The 20,311-nt window shown below is 41.6% G+C and overlaps 2 protein-coding genes across 3 annotated transcripts in view; one reads left to right on the top strand and one right to left on the bottom strand.

Annotated features, from left to right (window-relative positions):
• The window catches only part of IQCB1 (IQ motif containing B1), a 149,991-nt gene that overhangs the window by 87,301 nt on the left and 42,379 nt on the right, over positions 1 to 20,311 (bottom strand). The gene's annotated exons all lie outside the window — the stretch shown is intronic.
• SLC15A2 (solute carrier family 15 member 2) overlaps positions 7,832 to 20,311 on the top strand; it is a 38,716-nt gene continuing 26,236 nt past the window's right edge. The window contains exons 1-3 of the mRNA XM_075181168.1: positions 7,832 to 8,107; positions 14,965 to 15,026; positions 17,713 to 17,800. Coding sequence (XP_075037269.1) covers positions 8,071 to 8,107; positions 14,965 to 15,026; positions 17,713 to 17,800 — 187 coding nt within the window. The 5' untranslated portion in view covers positions 7,832 to 8,070. The remainder of the gene's footprint in view (positions 8,108 to 14,964; positions 15,027 to 17,712; positions 17,801 to 20,311) is intronic.

Here is a 20,311-nt window from a genome sequence, read left to right as displayed (position 1 = left end):
GCACATGGGGCACCTACACTATATTAGGCGGATGGTTATAATGTGACTGATCAGTGTATGTATACCATGCTGGCACTGCAAGAGTTAAACTGTCACTGCAATTACCATGGACTGGGGACTCTGTTTTATGTCTGTTATAACCATAAATGCAGTTCAGCTGCTAATAAAAACACCCTTAAACTGACATTTAGTAACAGCTGATTGTAACCACAGCTGGGAGGGGCTTTAATAAAGTTCTATAACTTCTAAACAGGAAGATCCAGCTAGGTGACAGCTGACACCCCGTAAATATTTATATCACTGATATAATTCACAAATAAATGTTTAGGTTATTGAACTTTGTGATGGATGTTATTATTATAATAATTCTGCAGTGTTAAAGTGCCAACATGTTTTCCCAGACTGCATACTTAATGTAACATGCTCAAGAGTACATCCTGAAACAAAATAAACTGCAGCCTGCCCCTAAGAGCTTACAATCTAAAGGAAACATGGTTGGTGTGGGCATTGTCAGGGTCTGAGTGGTTCTGACTTCATTTGTTGGGATTAGGACAGAGAGTTAGTGACAGACCAGGACAGGAGAACAGAACACACTCCATATTTAGTGGGTTGATCCATCCCTCAAGTTTGGCACTGAAAGCTGTTGTGTACAGACCAGCGTCTCTCCATAGGGATCAGTGTTCCTTACTTTCTGTGTAAAAGTCGCCTTAACTCTGCACGACCAACTACTGTAAAGTTTTAGCCGAGTCTGCGGGGTGTTGCTATATGCAGCCGTCTTTTCTGGGGCTCCTTGTTAGTGACGTAATATACAACACAATAATCTTTTTCATAGATGGTGTATTGGTGGGAACGGCGAGATTTGGTCAGTGATTAATATGAGGAATGAAGAAAAAGTCAGAGGTTGTGTAGATTCTAAAGATTATAAGTAGCCTAACCTACAAGGCCATCAACAAAGCTGCACCAACATACATCTCCTCTCTTGTCTCAAAATATCTCCCAACTCGGCAACTCCGTTCTGCAAATGATCTGCGTCTCTCACCCCCCCTCATTACATCCTCCCATTCCCGATTACAGGACTTTTTTCAGGCTGCACCCACTCTATGGAATTCTCTCCCTCGCACAATAAGACTTTACTCTGGTCTACAAACTTTCAAGCGTTCTCTGAAAACCCAGCTCTTCAGACAAGCTTATAATATTCCTCAACCACTCTCTTAACCTCACTACCTTAGTCTATTACCAACTGTTACACAATTTCACACAAGACAACTCTTCCCTGACCAAAATTGTTGTGTGACGGGATCATTTAGCTTATGAGTCACTTTTACCTTTGCAGCCTGGCTGGACCGAAATGCAAAATGTGGACTTAACCCTCATGTATCAAACTCCCATTGTCCCATAGATTGTAAGCTTGCGAGCAGGGCCTTCTCACCTCTTTGTCTGTTTTACCCAGTTTGTTTATTAGTTTACTATGTTTGTCCCCAATTGTAAAGCGCTACAGAATATGTTGGCGCTATATAAATAAATGATGATGATAACATTGTTATAGGTTTTCGGTGCCCTGACCTGCAGGCAAGGGAGGGCTGGCATCTTTTGACATGGTGGGCAACCCAGGTAAGTCCCCCACACTCATCTACAAGCGTGCCGCAATGGAAAAATGGGCGTGATGAAAATGTTGCGTGTGGTTTTATATAGCCACTGAAATATATTGTTATGTAAAGAACTATCATCAAATACAACACAGCCCCAGCTGACCTGTATTCATTGCAGAGTCTATTCTGGTGTCCTATATCCAATATGGAAAGTATTGTAAGTGGTTACAGTAACCATACATCAGTAGAGATTATGACCCTGATTCATTAAGGCAAAGTTAATGTATTGTGCGTTTTTATAAAAACACACGTTATTCGGGTGCGCGCACCTCTGTATTCAACTACAAGTGGATATGAAGAAACATCTCTTGCTGAATACAGGTGTAGGTCCGTTCTGCTTATACGGCACAGACATAATACACTGCAGGATACATACAATACATATGTCCCAGCAGAAAAATTAAAATTTGTTAATAATATATAATCAGTAATGAAAAAAGATTTTAAAAAATGTTTTTTTTCATGAAATATTTATTAGGATGTTATTAATGTCTACTGTACATAAAATACATTGTTACAGTTGCTCCTGATTGTAAACACATGTTCTAGCTGTATACACAGCCATCATCACTAGTAATCAGCACTGACACCCGACCTGTAGCTGGTGCAAGAGACACGGCAGAAAATCACGTACCATAGAGATGCCCAGAGCTTGGATCGCATGTTGGTGCGTGCGCTTGACCTTGGCACACCCTTACTGTACATTGTTACGTACATACGCCCAGTCCCTGCCCCGTGCCGCCCATGAAATCGTAGACTGACGGAAGTGTCCTTTGCATTCAAAGAAGAGTTGGATGTTCTTTTACTTCACTGCCGTATAGTCCAATTCTGGGCAAGCGCAGATCGATTTTGCACAAAATACGGCACGTATCGAAATGTACGTTTCTTAATGAATCAGGCCCCATATGTTTTGTTAATAAACTAAAGTAATTTCAAGTTAATAAAATCAGGTCAATTATCCAGACGGGGCTGTATGGTTGTGGGTTCTCTTGTCTCCCCCATGTTGGCGTCAGTGGGTCTTCTACCTCTCAACCTCAAAGATTCATATGAAGTATAGAGGAGGAGAGAGACAGAACGGGTGTGATAATGGGGCGGCCGATAGAGATCTCGGAGCATTAGATGACCGTAGAGTAATAGATATTAGGGGCCACATAAGTCACAAGTACCCCCCCCCCCCCCATTCTATAACTTGGCTTATGAAAGCGTATCCCTAGAGGAACTTAGAGCTGGGACATTCCTAATATCATATGTAGCGTCAGCGATAGGCAGGGAGTTTGGCGCAGTGACATCACAGCGCAGCGCCTTCCCGCCAACATATCACTGAGATAGGCAGCATCACAGCACAAGGAAGGAATCTCACAGGTGCTCTCAATATAATATAAATAATTATACAATAGTAACTGGCGGCCAATAGAGAAGGGGAGTTTAATTAAACTCCAAAAAAATAATAAAAACATTGAATAAGTCACGGGCTGTGATGCTGAAATGTTGGGGATCAAAGTGACCTCCTTAGTTTACCAAATTTTTCCGCTGCCCCTCTTCTTACAATCTATTCTTATTTTCTGGGCTTATTAAGGTAATATTTATTGAAGAGAAGAATTTATAAGGTACAAACGTTTATTATTATCACATCCTCGATGAGAATGAGACAGGAACGCACGTGACGTGTTTAGATTCCCTCGCTCAGCCGCATAACGTCTCTACAAACTATTTCACAGTGTTGAGCTCTTCACCTTTGCAGCAGCCGCCTGGCCCTGAGCTGCTCTCTGTGAGCTAGTGCTCATAAATCCCGTTTCATCTCAGTTGTAGTTCATTTAATGTGTACACAGCATAGCTCGAATTTTGGCAATAGTTTCATTTATTTATATGAGTCCGTAGAGCCTGGCATAATCAAACAGATAACACACACACGAGAACAGTAAGCAAAACAACAGCTACAGATAAGCAGAATAATAAATGCATTGGATGCCATTACCAGAACAAGTTGCAGGGAATTCGGCAAAAGAAAAGACCGAGAAGAAGTGAGGAGACGGACAGTGTGCAGACACGAGACATAGGATAGAGGGCCCTCTGCATGAGAGCTTACACTCTATAGGAGGGGGTAATAGGAATATTAGGCCTTGTGGGGTCCGCTATGGAGCGGAGATCTGCAAAATGTTGAGGTCAGGATGATGCACAGGCCAGCAAGCTACATATACCTTAGTGTAACGGGGCAGATGGTTGGCACCCCAAAAGGAAGGATTCTACAGGCCCGGTTGTATGGCAGAGAGGCGAAGGTCCCCCCCAGTAGTGTTGGGATAAAACAAAGCACACAGGGCTAAAACTGCATAAACTGGTGGGTTTATTCTCTGTGCTTGTGGCATAAGGCTTTACCACAGCAGCAGATCAGAAGCGGTAGTGTAGAGAAGTAATAGCACAATACCATCAACATGCAATGTTATTCAGCATGTCACAAAATAAATCACATTTTAGGAATCTTGGTTCAACAATATGCAAACATAAATCAACACAATACTTTTAGTGCAATTATATCGATTATACTTATCAGACAAAAATCAACAGAGATGCAACAAGGATTAATCCAGCTTGTTCAGGTTAGATGCTTTCTAGTTCACTCTATGATATACAGAACCCAATGGGATAAATTATAATCCACAGGTTTAAGCGAAGTTTCATCTGACACATGAAGCTTATTTACTTGTACAAGGTGAAATCAGTAGTCCACTTAGCAATCTGTCTAATGGAATAAACAACTCTCTCCCAACAAATTTAAGGGTTAAACAACTTGCAATTCATCACCATCCATTTTGGGCAGTTTCAGTCAGCTTGTAGATAACTTTAAATACAGCAGAATTGGCTGGAACAAACTCTTCCTTTAGCCAGTGCTAGAATACCTCTCAATAGCAATATTACAGTCCTGGTCAGAGGTTTTAATAACACAGTTTGATGTTTCCCTTAAATAACTTGAACATAGCAAATCAAAAGAAACTTATCTGTCTTTATATGAGTCCTGCTGACATCTCCTGGGCAGTGGCAAGTTACGTCTTTTCCTATCCTGCAAAGATGCTTCTTTCTGAGCTGGCTGCAAACATCCCTCAGGACAACAATCCAGCCATAGATTCAGTGGCTCTTTATGGGAAGATCCCACATTAGCTCAGCCAGCAGCCACACAGATCACTTCTCTCTCTAGCCAGTCTGTTACTGGCTCCTACCCTCTTTCCCAAGAAACTCCCTGAAGCCTTCTAGTACATTCTTGGGCTCTAGAGAGCAGTCTGGGCTGTAGTTTGCAGTCTGTCCACCCAAAAATGGCAGACACAATTTGCATTTAACTTCCCAGAGGCACTCTGGGGAACTATAGTCTTCTGAATGAGTGCATACAGTAATATACCTGTGATTTACAAGGTATTACATTAGAAAATCATTCAGCACTTTCATTAGCTTAATTGATGGGAGTTATGTTATGTGTATAAGATCATTTAGATGGTGCCTCACATTGTATACGACAAATCCCTGGTAACAACAAGTTCAGACTTTATAATACAATGGGAACAAGGACGCCGTCTGAACCTCTCACTCTCTTATTGTGAGAGCTCAGCGCTCACTCACACTCCTCTAACCGGTAACACACATACACATCTCATACATGTTAGGGGGTGAGAATCCTTGGTAGCAACCAAGTTACCTACAACTTACAGATAGAACCCAAACTCCTACTGGGGAAAAGCCACTGATCCATCTGACCTTTTCTAAGTGTATTTTCCTAAAGCCAGGAGAACCTGTCTGTCTATACGCACTCAGTATACACTTACATGGCACCGCCAGTTCTGTAATGTCCCTGCATAAAGATCAGCCCAAAAACTTCTACAAGTAAGTTTGACGATCATTTTACAGGAGGCTTCCAGCTGGGCTTTCTGTACAGATAGTAATCACCAAATATATAATACAGACGTCCAGCACTATTCATTAAACGCTCGTTAGCTAGCTCACAGGGATCTTGATTACTGTAAATGCAACAGACTAGAGGATGTCCAAGTCTGTGGTTCACAATGTTAATCTCCTCCTGAATATATGTAAATGTATTTGTTACCACCCATGTATAAATTATCAGCAGGATATATCCATAGCAGCGACACTGTCTGTAGTTCAATGTTTGCAATTTAGCAAAAAAAAAAACACAAACACAAACAAAACACATAAATCCTAAGCTCAGCCATATAACCCCTACACAGCCCTAACATCAGGTCAGGTCATATAGCTGGACTTACTCCAAGCCTAGAATTAATATTAGTGCAAGATGTAATTTAAGCCTAAATCCTGGAATAACCCCAACACTAGCTCTCCAGTTATCTTGAGAAACTGGGATCTTGCTCCTCAACTTTTAGAAATTTAGAGACATTAATTATAATTGACCCAATACTGCTTTGTGCGTATTTCTGGCCCACAAACAAATGTTGTGGATATGCCTTAAGCAGCTCCCACTATCACATCTCATAAGCACTATGGATCCTACAGGTTACATTTATGCCGATCTTCCGGATCTATCTCTCCCCGCACGTTACCTATTAACTTTTTACTCAACATAAGGGTAAAACCACGAGAAACCACCACTGGGTGAGTGCATCTGACATCTCACAAGCTTAGAGGCTGCAGCAGATGTTTTAAATACATTTACATAATTTTACAAAAAGTGCAGAGAATAATCACTTGTGTTCAGATAGTATTTTATTTACCCTCTCTAACGCTATTGCCCCTTTGGCTAAACACCATTTAGAAGACAACACCCCCATCTATCGGTGATGCCATCCCAGCGAGGGAATGAGAGAGTGAGTGGAGGTTTGGGGGGATTTTAAAAGTCTGTCTCTCTAGGGGGTTCTTTCAACAGGTCTATCTAAGGAGTCTAAAGTTTGATGTAGGTTGAGTTGGAGACCACCATATCAGCCTGGTCTTTGTCTATTAGTAGCCCAGAGTTGAACTGAGGACTGACAATAATGACAGAAAGAGAGAGAGCTGCAGTCGAGAGATACACAGGGCAGAGTGTCGGACTACCAAGATCCGTGGGGTGCTGTAGAGACATTGGGAGAGATTCAATTAGAACAATGTGTTTCCAGAACAGTCCACATGAGTTGATGTTGTGGCTGAAATCTCCGCTCAGTTTTCCTCATGTCCCATAGAGTTGCGCAGAAAAATGAGCCTAGATTCTGTACTGTTAAATGTTCGGCGGCACCCTCGCGCTGAATTGATTCTGCCTCATTTAGTGCATTTACGTGCATGCTGGTACCAGCAGTGCGCCAAGCCCGAAACTCAGTCATCCCAGTGAGTAAGACTGAAGCCAACGAGCCTGAGCACAATGACGGAGCCGGGAAACCAGCAATCTGTGTGATGCCTATGACTAGAGAGAGAGGACATCTAAGTGGAGACTAACCTAATGCCGAGAAACCAGGAGAGAGTGACTATTCCCAAGTTGTGAATTGCAAGCTCTTCTGTATCATCTGCAGGATTCTGTCATTCATTTATTTGCAGTACTAAGAATGTGTTCAATAATAGAATGGACTTAATGGTCACACCTATATCGCACACAATAACGGGAGAGGGCTCATAGGGCAGCACGGTGGCATAGTGGTTAGCACTTCTGCCTCACAGCACTGGGGTCATGAGTTCAATTCCCGACCATGGCCTTATCTGTGTGGAGTTTGTATGTTCTCCTCGTGTTTGCGCGGGTTTCCTCCGTGTGCTCCGGTTTCCTCCCACACTCCAAAAACATACTGGTAGGTTAATTGGCTGCTAACAAATTGACCCTATTCTGTGTGTGTGTGTGTCTGTGTGTGTGTGTTAGGAAATTTAGACTGTAAGCCCCAATGGGGCAGAGACTGATGCGAGTGAGTTCTCCGTACAGCACTGCGGAATTAGTGGCGCTATATAAATAAATGATGATGATGATGATGATAGCAATTAAAACCAGTTCCAATTTTTCAAATTTTTTTTTAACCTCCTTATTTTATGAACCTAAATTGTCACATTGAATAAGTCCTTCTGTGCTCACCCAAAACAGAATAAATATTTGTATTGAATGTGCACTTTTATCATATGATCAGAATATAACATGTAACAGTGTTGTCTACAAATAAATAACCTCATCTGTCTCAATCTCCCATTCATTTCACAGGAAACCGCTGAGATCTCATGACTCCATCTTCAAAAACACAGAAAACTTGTCTGCGAGCTCAGGCCGGTCAAAGGTTAATAATAAATACCACTCAAATCTCATCTTAGAGTAAAAAAAATGCAGAGATATCATTGGCAGCCTGGAGAAAGGGCAAGACTCGGCTGTTGAATCATTGACAAGAGTTTAGGGCGAGAGGAAAACTAAGATGCTGTAGTAAGAAAGGACATTGTGTGCGAGGTGTGGACACAAGAAGCAACCATGGGAGAAGGAGGCAAAGACGACTACGAGCCCTCAGGTAAATCCTCGTTTTTTCCTCAGTACATCTTGTGATCTGAAATAACTTTCTATTGAATGAAGACAATAAACAATGCAACAGATACTTTGTAACTCAGTAAGTTTGGGGTATACAGTGTGTGACTCTTACTTATTGGAAATGATTGAATTTGTTTGACTAAATGTGAAGTTTTCTCAACATAAATCCAGACATTAGCAAACAAAATATTATTTTAAAGAAAACAGATTCTGTTATGTTGGATAAATGTTTCTCTTTTATTTATTTAAGTGCTCTGCATCCAGGAAATATTATTATATAACTATTAGTACTTGTTTTGGTGCTGTAGAGTAAATAACATAAACTAACATTAATGTTTTCAGCATTTCCTCTATTTTGCCAGTTTCAGAATGTTCAGACATTGATATATACAATAGGGAAATAGCTTCCTGGGCCACACAGCTTACAATCAAATTACTTTGTTTATGAAAAGGTGGAAAAAAAATAAAGCCTCATAATTTAACCCCCCCCCCTCCCAATTTTGCTCCACAAAGCTTGCAATCTAATTGACACGACTGGGCAGCAATCCATGAATCTTTGTGGCAATATATAAATCATTTGTTTCTCACTTTTCTTTGAGTCTTTGCTGAGGGGATTGAATTGAGTCTTTTCAGACTTCTTCATTCTTTGGCAGCTTTCTTTGAATTAAGAACATTTGTTTTGGACGTTTTCATGCTGCAAAATATTTACAGGAAGAGAAAGGAATGAGGAAAAAATGCTCAAATTATATCAAAAGTTTTTTTTTTTCAATCTCCTGAATTTTATTTCAAAGAAAAGTTTCAGCACATTTTACAGATACTGGAATATTCAGCGAAAGACTTTGTTAGCAATTGAAGTGGAACAAAGTGAAAGTGACAGACTGGAGCTTATTTCCATATCTTGCACCAACTCTGGTTATTTAAAGGTCCCTTAGAGATGTCATGTTTGATAAATCAGAGAGAATGCTGAGTCTCCGGTTCTCCCAGGATGACCTCACATGACCGGTACATGGAAAATAGGGGAATTGTACTAGGAGGAGGGAACTATATTTAAAGACGCTGGTTCTGAAGGGGTAAATTTAACCCCTGTGATCTCTGCAGCACTAGAACTAGGATTTGATGATAATAAGATAATAAAGGGTTAGACGACTACAGATAGAGAGAAGGAACAATGTCTCACGTTGTCACATAGAGATTCTGGTGCAGAGTTTGTCCCAAACTTGGAGTAAATGCTCTGCAAAAAAAAAAAAGTGAATTATAGTGAATTTTTGCACATCTCGAGATGTGTCCTCCGCCGCATCGGAAGCACCTGTCATCATCATCAGCGAGTATTTGTGCCTGCCTTATAGCTGGTGCAAACGATAGGCCTCCTACCGGCGTATATGCATATTTCTGCAGATCTGCATGAGCCACATTTGTGTGACCACGCCCTTACTGCACTCGTCCAATGGTACGACTCCCCCTCGCCTCTCCAGACTCAGGGAGGCGTAAGTACCAGAATTGCGCTAGTCTCTGTGGGTCCATATGCGTGCACCCACTTTCTGAGAATGTCCAGAGCTATTTCACACAATATACGCTATTGGCGAACGACGCATTTTATATTAGACCCAAAATGTGCTCAAGTGATAGAGACTTTAACTGTAACAAACCTAGAAAACGTACACAAAACAACAATTGTGTAACCCACATGTCTACACAAATGTTTTCTATATAAATGGGCACTTACTAGTGTGTGTACTGAAGAATTGATTGATCCCTATCCAAACCCAACCACCGATCTGCTCTACCAATGTATGATGGGTATTTATCAGTCTGTGTGTGATGTAGGATCGGAGATTCGCCAGTGATCCTGGGTACTGCTCACAGTGCAGAGTGCAGACTCACAAACCAATGTAGTCAATGATTATCTATTATCTAAAATAAGAGCAGTTGCTAATTAGTCTGTGTCTCTGCACCTAGTTATGGGTATGTGTGTGGGGGGGGGGGGGAAGGGGCACAGGTTAATGAATGGACTAATCAGTAATGTGAGTGTTCCTTGGGAACAATATACAATCCTAGCCTGAATGACAGCATTAGACAACTGTCTTCCTCGTATAGATGTACATATGTATCTCTACATTCATATTACTCCATTGATAGATGCTCATTAATAACTTCATAATTACACCAGCAAAATGTCACTTTGGGACTATTCAGCATAATCACTGCTCCACCATGGGGGATACGTACTAAGGTACTAAGCGTATAGCGCAGCGTTCTGCTGTCTGACGCGGTACCTGGCGCCATTCTCTCACCTTAAATAAACTACCATAATCATTTATATGAGTATTGTGCACTTTAAAATATTTTCCAACATGGTAAATGTCACAACTTTAGAGTTTTAAATAAAGACAATTGGCATTTATTAAATTAATTTCCCTTCAATTTGTTGTTCTGTAAAATGTGATGCACAATACAGCGGCTTCTGGCTGCTCATTATAAGCCTGATTTAGGGGCCTATTTATAAAACACTAAATTCTGGATTCTGCAGTATTGACCCCAGGTCAGAACCAGAAAAAAAGTCATCGCTGGGACAGCCTATCGGATGCGTTGTCCCAACATCACTTCTATAGAAAATTGCCCTGAAAAGTTATCTGTCCTTGTTGCGATGTCCGATGATAATTGGGCAAAAACACAATAATTATTAAATAGAGCCCTTAGAGTTATGTGTGAATGTGGTTAGAAGGTGCAATTATGCACCTGAACAAAACAATATTGCTCCTAACTGTAATGAGTCCCGTTTGTCCATCTCTAGACGGTGCAGATGCCTAAACTTTTTGCCAAATCACTACTGGATCCTTATGAAGGTTTTTCCTCATAAAGTTCTATGTATTCTGAACATTTATATCCCCCATCAATCGCTGGCACTTGTGGTTCCCCGATAGGACAACCTAGAATGATTGTGGCAGAGTCCAGCTTCTAATCACTCCGGACTAATAGCAGCCAGGACCATCATCATCATCACCACCATTTATTTATATAGCACCACTAATTCCGTAGCGCTGTACAGAGAACTCACTCACATCAGTCCCTGCCCCATTGGGGCTTACAGTCTAAATTCCCTAATATACATACACACAGACAGACACACAGACAGACACACAGACAGAGAGACTAAGGTCAACTTGTTAGCAGCCAATTAACCTACCAGTAAGTTTTTGGAGTGTGGGAGGAAACCGGAGCACCCGGAGGAAACCCACACAAACACGGGGAGAACATACAAACTCCTCGCAGATAAGGCCATGGTCGGGAATTGAACTCATGACTCCAGCGCTGTGAGGTAGAGGTGCTAACCACTGAGCCACCAAGCTGCCCTTGACCGCTTCTATATGAAACTTGATAGCGATCCTACATTGAGGTATCAGCGTGAGTTGAGGCACCTAAAGAAAACCGAAGCACCCGGATGAAACCAGGGGAGAACATACAAACTCCTCACAGATAAGACCAGGCTCTGACCACACACATATTGGGAATATACAGATGATGATCTGACAGATGGGAGGACTAATGTGGTGCATGAGATCTGTGTTATGAACGTTACTGCTGGACAGCTCCTGGTCTACAATGAGATGAACTGCCAGCTGCCTTCATGTGCTTTATAGAAAATCCTGTATAACTGAAACATAAACAACTGTCACTCTGTGACACATATAATTCATGAGAGCAACATGTGTGTTATAGCTGACAATATCCACACAGGTAATAATCACTAGTGTATCCGCACCTCCCTCCTCCTTATCCTGAGTGTCCGTAACTAGCGGCAAAATATTCATCTAGTAGCGGAACCGAAAAGAGGATTTAAACCTGAAGCCATTTCATTGTAGCAATAAATCTGTTACAATGTATGTAGCGATATTCATCATGTTACTCTGTGTGTGGCATTCCCCTTGCTACTGATATATGTAACATCATCATACAGCCACCATAATATTATTCTATGATCAATAATGAGTTTTGTGTATCTGTTGTCACTGTTCTGGTTCAGAGAGATAATTACGTAGGCCGGGCCTATCACACGGAGAGGCCTGGACCTGCCGCTTCCACAGTACCAAAAATGGAAATTAGAATAAAGAGAGGTTCTTTGTAGTGCCAGAGACTATGATTTATACGTATTTATTTTATGTAATGCAGAAGAGATTTATACACATTGTAAAACACTTTGGAACAGAAGAGTGTAAATAACCACTGTACAATCGGAGATGATTTACATTCTCATCCTATGTTCACACAAGTCCAGGATATAATATAATCCCCGCTGATCGCTGCGGTGTTTGTTTCTTTAGATATATCACCGTACAGGGAATCAGCTGTCAGAAATCCAGAAATATACTTCTGTTTTTAGAATGTGAGCAGTTTTTTAGGTAATGAATAAATTATAATAAAAAATTTTTTTAGATGAAGTATTTTCTTGTTACTATATATGATACAATGTGTTATTCTGGAGTGTTACATTTCACACTTTACAATCCTATCACATGGTCAGGGCCCGACGTGATATTGTTGCTGCAAGTATTGTAGATGCATCAAATCTTCTAATCTTCTAAAAAGTAAAAGTGGAGGTGTTGCCCAAAGCAACCAATCAGATTCTAGCTGTCATTTATCAAGACTGTACCAGATAAATAATAGCCAGAATCTGATTGGTCACTTTGAGCAATACCTCCACCTTTACTTTTCAGAAGTTTTAGTAAATCTACCTTAAGGATGGTGGGATTATATATATATATGTATTTCCAATTCATAATAGTGGGAGTGTGTGGCTACCCAACAATTACCAATGGGTATCTGCCCAGGCTGTAAGATGCCTCTCTCTGTGCATTCCGTCCTTCAACTCACTGAGCATGTGCAAGTATCTAACTGTCCTGAGTTCTTCAGCCCACAGTGCAACCCTCACCAAATGTTAGTTAGCATTATGCTTTAGGCAGAGAGGTTGGAGGCACAAGGCAGAGGGAAGGGTAGTATTGTGTCGCTGACTTTCTGTGGATGTGCGGTGAACACTGTGCACTGCAATGTGGCTTTTCTAAATAACAGGTCTACTTTATATGTAATGATCATCTGTACACACGTTGGACTTATATCATAGAGCACAGTGATACAATGTTGCAATTTGTTCTAAGTTAAGACTCTGAGCAGATTGTTATTACAGTGTTCACATTCTTCCAGCTCAGTGACCTTGTATTTCCAGATAATCCGAGATAATATGGCACTGACATAATTAGAAACGGCTAGTGACACGAAACTGGGCTACAATCAGCAAATAAAAGTCCACTACGCTGGCACGTAACTAGCCAAAGCCTGTGTCAGGATGAGTGAGAGGAATTCATGCAGATGTCAGACTTGTTGCTGGAGACTTATTTCCTGAAATGTCCCACTTTTCTGCAGTTCTTAGTACATTATTACATATACCCAAAAGTCCTGAATTTTGGTGCCTGGAAGTGATTGAATTTACTCATTTTGGGTGTGGGAGCTGTAAATAGCAGAGTGATTTGTGTGGATCAGGGCGTGTTCCAAGCAAATGGTGGACACGGCCAATATTGTCCCAATTGTTTGCATGAAATGTTTGGGGAGTGTGATATTCCCAAAACAAAATATGCAAATGAGATGTTTCTCTTCTAATATTTGCCCTAAGTGGAAAAAGAAAATGAGTAGCAAAATTTAGGAGCGCCTCCTGGGCGTCCGCCTCTCCTGAGCATGGGAGGGACCGGCGCATGCTCAGTGACGCCCCGATTAGCGAGCTGAGAGTAGATCAGGGACCATGGGAGGGTGACCTGGCATTACTGGGCCCTCTCGCCTCCGGGCGCCGACCTGCGGCCCTTATTCATAGAGAGGTGGAACTGGGAGGGGCTGAAGCTGAGTGCAGTAATGGGGTGTACACATAACTGTAGCACACCCCATGGAGGTGTGACCTAACGAGACTTGGATGTATCCCCAGATATAAGGTTAGGAGGTATATAGTTTGCATGTACTTGAAGCACAAGCCTATGGAGCCGCCTCTCATTGTCTGTTTGTTTATAGCCCCTCCCCCTTCATTATCTCATTAATTAGCATCCTGTATGAATACGTATTTGTATGTGTGACGTACACCTGATGAAGGATTTCTGCTGCTATGGAGTTGGTCGTATCTCAGGAAGCCTCTGACTCATTGTACACATCTAAGTGTGCTTTTCTTGCGATAGAATTTTTACGCAGATTTTCAGATAGCAAAGCGCGTCAAACTCTACATGAGGCCAAAAATGTGGAGTAATCTAAACTGAGAGTTATATCTGTGACACATTGTGATTTGCTGTAAATTCTCTTTATTGTACATAGCATTTTTCTTCTAGACATAATTATAATTAAATGTTATTCTATGTTTATTGGGAATTGCACAGAACAACTGTTCATGTTTTATATGATAGAAATAATTCTCATCACATATTCTGCATTTATTGCCCAGTACCACATCACTTGTTCCAGTTGAAGATCTGATTCTTAGTATCTGTTCTGTGTGTTTGTACAACTACACAGTGCGACTTCCGTCATATGTGGGTAGTTAGCTGGGTTCTGGTGTCACGTTCAGTTGGATAACTGGCAGCATTCCCCATTCTGGAGCCTAGTTCTCAAGATTTTGAAACTAACTCTAAAATCTAGTGCCCGGCTGAAGGTGGCCGGGCACCAGGTCACCTAGAGATAAGGGGAGCAGAGGTCCACATACAGTGGTGGGGACGTATATGAGTGATTTATAGGAAAAGGCATTATGTAGAGCTGGACAGTGTCTGTTACACCATGGTGGGGCCTCCGGTGATCCCTGTCTTCTCTATTCCGCAGAGAACAAGTCTGCTGTGAGAAGGTTCTTCAGCAGAGAGTCATCTCCAAACAAGAAAGTGCCGGTAAGTTGTCATGAGCACGTAACCACTTCATTAGAGAGAATGACAAGGGGGGATAACTACAATAAATTCACCATCACAGGTATTGGCCTGAAAATGTCGCCCAGCACTCAAGTCAACAAGATCAAAGTGTCAGCTCTTCTTCCCTGTGTCAGTGTAGTAGTATGTCAGGGAGGAAGGTTTTACTGTGCTTCCCCCCAGATATAATCCAGTATCTCTGGCTTCATGTGTAGAGTAGTACCGAGTACTTTTATACTGTGTCTCTTACTCCTGGGAGTACCTTTATACTGTGTCTCTCTTACTCCTGGGAGTACCTTTATACTGGGTCTTTCTTAATCCTTGTAGCACTTTTGTACTGTGTCTCTCTTACTCATGGGAGTACCTTTATACTATGTCTCTCTTATTCCTTGTAGTACTGTTGTACGGTGTCTCTCTTACTCCTGGGTGTACCTTTATACTGTGTCTCTCTTACTCCTGGGAGTACCTTTATACTGTGTCTCTCTTATTCCTTGTAGTACTGTTGTACTGTGTCTCTCTTACCCCTGGGAGTACCTTTATACTGTGTCTCTCTTATTCCTTGTAGTACTGTTGTACGGTGTCTCTCTTACTCCTGGGTGTACCTTTATACTGTGTCTCTCTTACTCCTTGTAGTACTGTTGTACTGTGTCTCTCTTACCCCTGGGAGTACCTTTATACTGTGTCTCTCTTATCCCTTGTAGTACTGTTGTACTGTGTCTCTTACTCCTAGGAGTACCTTTATACTGTGTCTCTCTTATTCCTTGTAGTACTGTTGTACGGTGTCTCTCTTACTCCTGGGTGTACCTTTATACTGTGTCTCTCTTACTCCTTGTAGTACTGTTGTACTGTGTCTCTCTTACTCCTAAGAGTACCTTTATACTGTGTCTCTCTTACTCCTTGTAGTACTGTTGTACTGTGTCTCTCTTACTCCTAGGAGTACCTTTATACTGTGTCTCTCTTACTCCTTGTAGTACTGTGTCTCTCTTACTCCTAGGAGTACCTTTATACTGTGTCTCTCTTATTCCTTGTAGTATAGTTGTACGGTGTCTCTCTTACTCCTGGGTGTATCTTTATACTGTGTCTCTCTTACTCCTTGTAGTACTGTTGTACTGTGTCTCTCTTACCCCTGGGAGTACCTTTATACTGTGTCTCTCTTATCCCTTGTAGTACTGTTGTACTGTGTCTCTTACTCCTAGGAGTACCTTTATACTGTGTCTCTCTTACTCCTGGGAGTACCCTTATACTGTGTCTCTCTTAGTCCTTGTAGTACTGTTGTACTGTGTCTCTCTTACCCCTGGGAGTACCTTTATACTGTGTCTCTCTTATTCCTTGTAGTACTGTTGTACGGTGTCTCTCTTACTCCTGGGTGTACCTTTATACTGTGTCTCTCTTACTCCTGGAAGTACCCTTATACTGTGTCTCTCTTAGTCCTTGTAGTACTGTTGTACTGTGTCTCTCTTACCCCTGGGAGTACCTTTATACTGTGTCTCTCTTATTCCTTGTAGTACTGTTGTACGGTGTCTCTCTTACTCCTGGGTGTACCTTTATACTGTGTCTCTCTTACTCCTTGTAGTACTGTTGTACTGTGTCTCTCTTACCCCTGGGAGTACCTTTATACTGTGTCTCTCTTATCCCTTGTAGTACTGTTGTACTGTGTCTCTTACTCCTAGGAGTACCTTTATACTGTGTCTCTCTTATTCCTTGTAGTACTGTTGTACGGTGTCTCTCTTACTCCTGGGTGTACCTTTATACTGTGTCTCTCTTACTCCTTGTAGTACTGTTGTACTGTGTCTCTCTTACTCCTAAGAGTACCTTTATACTGTGTCTCTCTTACTCCTTGTAGTACTGTTGTACTGTGTCTCTCTTACTCCTAGGAGTACCTTTATACTGTGTCTCTCTTACTCCTTGTAGTACTGTGTCTCTCTTACTCCTAGGAGTACCTTTATACTGTGTCTCTCTTATTCCTTGTAGTATAGTTGTACGGTGTCTCTCTTACTCCTGGGTGTATCTTTATACTGTGTCTCTCTTACTCCTTGTAGTACTGTTGTACTGTGTCTCTTACTCCTAGGAGTACCTTTATACTGTGTCTCTCTTACTCCTTGTAGTACTGTTGTACGGTGTCTCTCTTACTCCTGGGTGTACCTTTATACTGTGTCTCTCTTACTCCTTGTAGTACTGTTGTACGGTGTCTCTCTTACTCCTGGGTGTACCTTTATACTATGTCTCTCTTAGTCCTTGTAGTACTGTTGTACTGTGTCTCTCTTATCCCTTGTAGTACTGTTGTACGGTGTCTCTCTTACTCCTGGGAGTACCTTTATACAGTGTCTCTCTTACTCCTTGTAGTACTGTTGTACGGTGTCTCTCTTACTCCTGGGTGTACCTTTATACTGTGTCTCTTACTCCTTGTAGTACTGCTGTACTGTGTCTCTCTTATCCCTTGTAGTACTGTTGTACGGTGTCTCTCTTACTCCTGGGAGTACCTTTATACTGTGTCTCTTACTCCTTGTAGTACTGCTGTACTGTGTCTCTCTTATTCATAGTATTACTGTTGTATTGTAAGTTATACACCCACCAAATGTCTATATAATTCCAGCCCCGGTGTGTCACATAACATAACACAACTGTCTCTCACATAAGTTAGATTCACTAACAGACGTCTTGTTTTATGCAGAAAATATGTGGAACCAACTTCCCCCTGAGTATTCTGTTCATCATCGTCAACGAGTTCTGCGAGAGATTCTCCTACTATGGAATGAAAAGTGAGACAACCTTCCCCCCCCAAACCTAACTGATGGCCTCTTCTAAGCCAGAGATAGCCAATGTGGACCTCCATCTGTCCAGGCAGTGTGTCATGCTGGGAGTTGTAGTTCTACAGCAGTTGGAGAACTACAGGCTCTGATGTAAATCAAGTAAATGACATATCGGAAACATACATGAATCACATGTACGGTAGTTGAGTTATTCTCCATGTGAGGAATGTACGTGGTACATGCAAAGATGGAACTAGTCCAAAGTATCGCAGATAGCCCAATACCATCAACAAAGTATCACTAATTCCTGACCTTGGATATCTGTTTATCTTTATTGTTTTTTTATTGCCCATAAAACAACGTGGTAGAGACATGCTGCATCCAAATTAATGTGATGCACAGATAAATAGTCATATATTATATATATATAATAACAGAGTCACATTCCAGGTCTGTACAGGGCAGAGGGAGTAACACATAGGTACAGAACGTACACCCGTTATATACACGCAGCAGATCTGGTCTTGATTTATAACTATATACATGTTTTTCTGTCTGTTAAATGAAATGATTCGGATCCATTCTGACTCTCTAGACTTATACAATGTGACTTATTGTAGAGGAATACTTAAAAATAAAAATAAAACATTTTACTGAAGTTCTGTAACTGACACGATGGGGATTGTAGTACTGCACGGTCCACTAGTGTCGGTTGTGTCCAAATTAGTTCCAGCAAAACTTCCCTGGAAATGATTTTAAAATGTTGCCAAATCTGCCCTAAGAAGCTATAATAACTACGTACAATATGTACCAAGGCTCTTACATAATCAGAGCTTTCAATAATGTTGAAACATCTTCTAAAAGAAGGACCTCTCCTTAACTGGAATATACACCAATCAGCCACCACATTAAATCCATCTGCCTAATATTGAGTAGGTTCCCCTCGTGGGCTCCACAAGACCTCTGAAGGTCTCCTGTGGTATCTGACACTAAGACGTTAGCAGCAGATTCTTTAAGTCCTGTAAGTTGGGAGGTGGGGCCTCCATGGCTCGGACTTTATTTTCCAGCACATCCCACAGATGTTCGGTTTGAAATTTGGGGAATTTGGAGGCCAAGACAACACCTTACTCGTTGTCATGTTCCTCAAACCATTCCTGAACAATGTTTGCAGTGTGACAGGGCGCATTATCCTGCTGAAAGAGGCCACTGCCATCAGGGAATACCGTTACCATGAAGGGGTTGTACTTGGTCTGTAACAATGTTTAGGTAGGTGGTACGTGTCAAAGTAACATCCACATGAATGCCAGGACCCAAGGTTTCCCAGCAGAACATCGCCCAGAGCCTCACACTGCTTCTACCGGCTGCCTTCTTCCCATAGTGCATCCTGGTGCCATCTCTTCCCCAGGTAAACGCACACACCTGGCGGTCCAAATGATGTAAAAGAAAACATGATTCATCAGATGATCATCATCAGCTATTTATATAGCGCCACTAATTCCGCAGCGCTGTACAGAGAACTCACTCACATCAGTCCCTGCCCCATTGGAGATTACAGTCTAAATTCCCTAACACAGACAGAGAGAGAGAGAGAGAGAGAGAGAGACTAATGTTAATTTAATAGCAGTCAATTAACCTACTAGTATGTTTTTGGAGTGTGGGAGGAATTCGGAGCACCCGGAGGAAACCCACGCAAACACGGGGAGAACATACAAACTCCACACAGATAAGGCCATAGTCGGGACCATGTCACCTTCTTCCATTGCTGGCGCTCACATGACCATTGTAGGGACTTTCGGTGGTGGACAGGGGTTAGCATGGGCACTCTGACCGCTCCCCATACACACCAACCTGCGATGCACTGTGTGTTCTAACACCTTTCTATCATATAACTTTTATTGTTATATATTAAAATAAGCAAAATATAATAAAATATACTAAAAACAAAGGCTGTCTGCACATATAACCTCCATAATATGTGGACTTATGCTGTAGGTAGATTCCTAGTATCACCACTAGCTGCAGTTATGTATTGCTAGGTGACGCTGTATATATCAAAACACAGTGTGTCCTCCCCACGTTAAGCTAATTCCATATTAGGATTTGCTGATTGGTTACCAAATCTTCACTGTGATGAAGCTGCTATTACATAGGTCATAGGTTAATGCTATGATGTCTCCTTGCAGAACGGGGATAGCATCACCACTAGCTGCAGTTGTATATTACTAGGTGACTGTGTGTATCAAAACACGAAATGTCCTCCCCACATTAAGCTGGTTCCATAATAGGATTTGCTAATTAATTAACAGATTTTCACTGTAGCGAGACCACTATCACATTAGCTCATAAATTCTGGTTTTATCGGAGTATTATATTATACAAGCTGCCAGTTTGAGAGGTATAGTTTGTGCAGACAGCGAGGACGCCGATGCGCGTTTCGCTTAGGTCTGCTTCTTCCAAGGCAAGCTGTGTGCCTTCCAAGGCCCAGTGTATTTAAAACATGCCAAAACAGTGCCTCAGCTG

The sequence above is a fragment of the Mixophyes fleayi genome, chromosome 7, assembly GCF_038048845.1.
Source record: "Mixophyes fleayi isolate aMixFle1 chromosome 7, aMixFle1.hap1, whole genome shotgun sequence".
Taxonomy (NCBI): Eukaryota; Metazoa; Chordata; class Amphibia; order Anura; family Limnodynastidae; genus Mixophyes; species Mixophyes fleayi.
The sequence above is the reverse complement of the archived record's forward strand: the minus strand, read 5'-3'. Positions and strand labels throughout refer to the sequence as shown.